Source organism: Nicotiana tabacum, chromosome 12 (assembly GCF_000715075.1).
Source record: "Nicotiana tabacum cultivar K326 chromosome 12, ASM71507v2, whole genome shotgun sequence".
In the NCBI taxonomy this organism is placed as follows: domain Eukaryota; kingdom Viridiplantae; phylum Streptophyta; class Magnoliopsida; order Solanales; family Solanaceae; genus Nicotiana; species Nicotiana tabacum.
Window position 1 is genome coordinate 20,064,768 of NC_134091.1, and position 1,865 is coordinate 20,066,632.

The 1,865-nt window shown below is 33.9% G+C and overlaps 1 protein-coding gene across 1 annotated transcript; it reads right to left on the reverse strand.

Annotated features, from left to right (window-relative positions):
- Positions 1-210: 210 nt before the first annotated feature.
- On the reverse strand, positions 211-1,209 carry LOC107779745 (ethylene-responsive transcription factor ERF010). Its single transcript, XM_016600225.2, has one exon. It carries the CDS (start codon positions 934-936, stop codon positions 472-474), a length of 465 nt encoding a protein of 154 aa, XP_016455711.1. The 5' UTR covers positions 937-1,209; the 3' UTR covers positions 211-471.
- Positions 1,210-1,865: the final 656 nt, after the last annotated feature.

Below are 1,865 nucleotides of genomic sequence, written 5' to 3' on the forward strand. Positions count from 1 at the left end.
AACTATTTTTGATAGACATTCGACTCGAGAAAAAACTAATAGCTATTTTCCACACTAAGGTTATTTTCCACACTAAGGTTCATTTATTGGTCTTGGTCTATCTCAAACTCACTTAAACCACATAGGACCATCGCCCAATGGAACAGTAAGAAAATGGGAAACTGCGAAAAAATTGAAATTAAAGAACAGAATTTCAAAGAAGAAACGAACTAACAATCAATACTATCGTCCGTAATTTGAGATTTTTTAATTAACAACTACGAAACTGAATATTAACATACAACCCCTTCGGATTATATTCATAACAACATGTATCCTCAATATATCTATCGCCATAATAATAATAATCGCTCCTTTTTTTCTCTATAATCTGCCGCTTGTGGCTTGAAGAGGCAGTACTGGTCCGGTCCAATTGAGAACTTTTTTTGCCAGTAATCTTGAGCCCGAACTAATTAAAATCTGTAGATTCAGTTAATTATCCTCGTCGCAACTTTCAGGGCTAGGATATTCATTCAAATCCGGCTTAATAGTAACCCTTCTCGGGTTAATATTTGAATTACTGTTGGATTCAGCCGAAGCACAGGAATTATTATGAAGGGCGGCAGTTTGCAAAGCATCAACTCTAGCTCCAACTTCAGTAGCTTTTTTGCGAATAGAAGCAGCAGATAAATCGTGAAGTTCACGATCATCATTAACTATACATTCAGGGAAGTTAAGCCTAGCCGTAGGACCTCTGAGATAAAATACGGCGGTGTCATAAGCACGAGCAGCAGCAACAGGGGAAGAGTAAGAACCAAGCCAAATTCGAGACCTTTTATTTGGTTCTCTAATTTCAGCAACCCATTTACCCCACTTCCTCATCCTTATACCTCTATATGGCTTATCTTGTTGGTGCTGCCTTTGCTTTCTCTTTTCTCCTTCCATCATCGAAACCATAAAAATTACAACAAAATAGAATCCTCCTTTTGGTTTTCTCTTTCCCAAAAAAGGGACCTCTATAAGTATTGATGAAAATCTACCCTACACAAAAGAAGAAAAAGGGAGGAGATGGGGAAGGAGAATCTAAGAGAAATATCAAGTTACTAACAAAGAACGTTTGCTATGAGAACAGCTGTCGTATTTATATGGAGGTGGGAATATAGAAATACAAATTTTTTTATATAGAGAGAGGAAAAGAAAATACCCCTAGGCAGAGGGGCGGATGTTGTTGAATCTTTGGCTACGATTTTAACTAAGCTTGCGTAATATAAATTTATATATAAAAATTAATATTAAATTTAAATTTATAATTTTAAAAATATAATATTAATATTTTTAAAAATTAAATTTAAATCTTGCGATGGGAAAGTTGTGTGTGTTTGTGGATGATTGAGGAAGAGAGCATATGGAGTACGCATCAGGGGAGGGAGGCGGTTAATGTTTTGTTTTTTCTTGAATTGGCTGCTAGTGTGTCGTCTAGGAACGGCCGCCACGTTGATCTTCCATTAAAGATAAGTACAAATTCGGCCGACATATTCCATCGACACACACATTTCCCCTTCTTTTGTTCTTCCGCTTTCTTCTCAGCACTTTCACTAGGAAGTACCAATTTTATTCTTGGATTCAATTAATATATTCTGTATGTTTTTCTTTACATTGTTTTTACATACTTTTGCATTGTAGGAAGTAAGGAGACTTTACATTACACATTATCCTTTTAGATTATCCAAAATATATTTATAGATAATATCAATTTCAATTCTATTACATTACTCAAAAATTATTTATAAGTAAACTTATAAAAATTCTGACAAATATATATAAAACTTAAATTCATTTAAGAATACAATAATTATTTATCCTTAACATTTAACAGTAGCAAAAAA

Coding starts and splice junctions, on each gene's coding strand:
- LOC107779745 (XM_016600225.2), bottom strand. CDS start 936: ATGGTTTCGATGATGGAAGGAGAAAAGAGAAAGCAAAGGCAGCACCAA.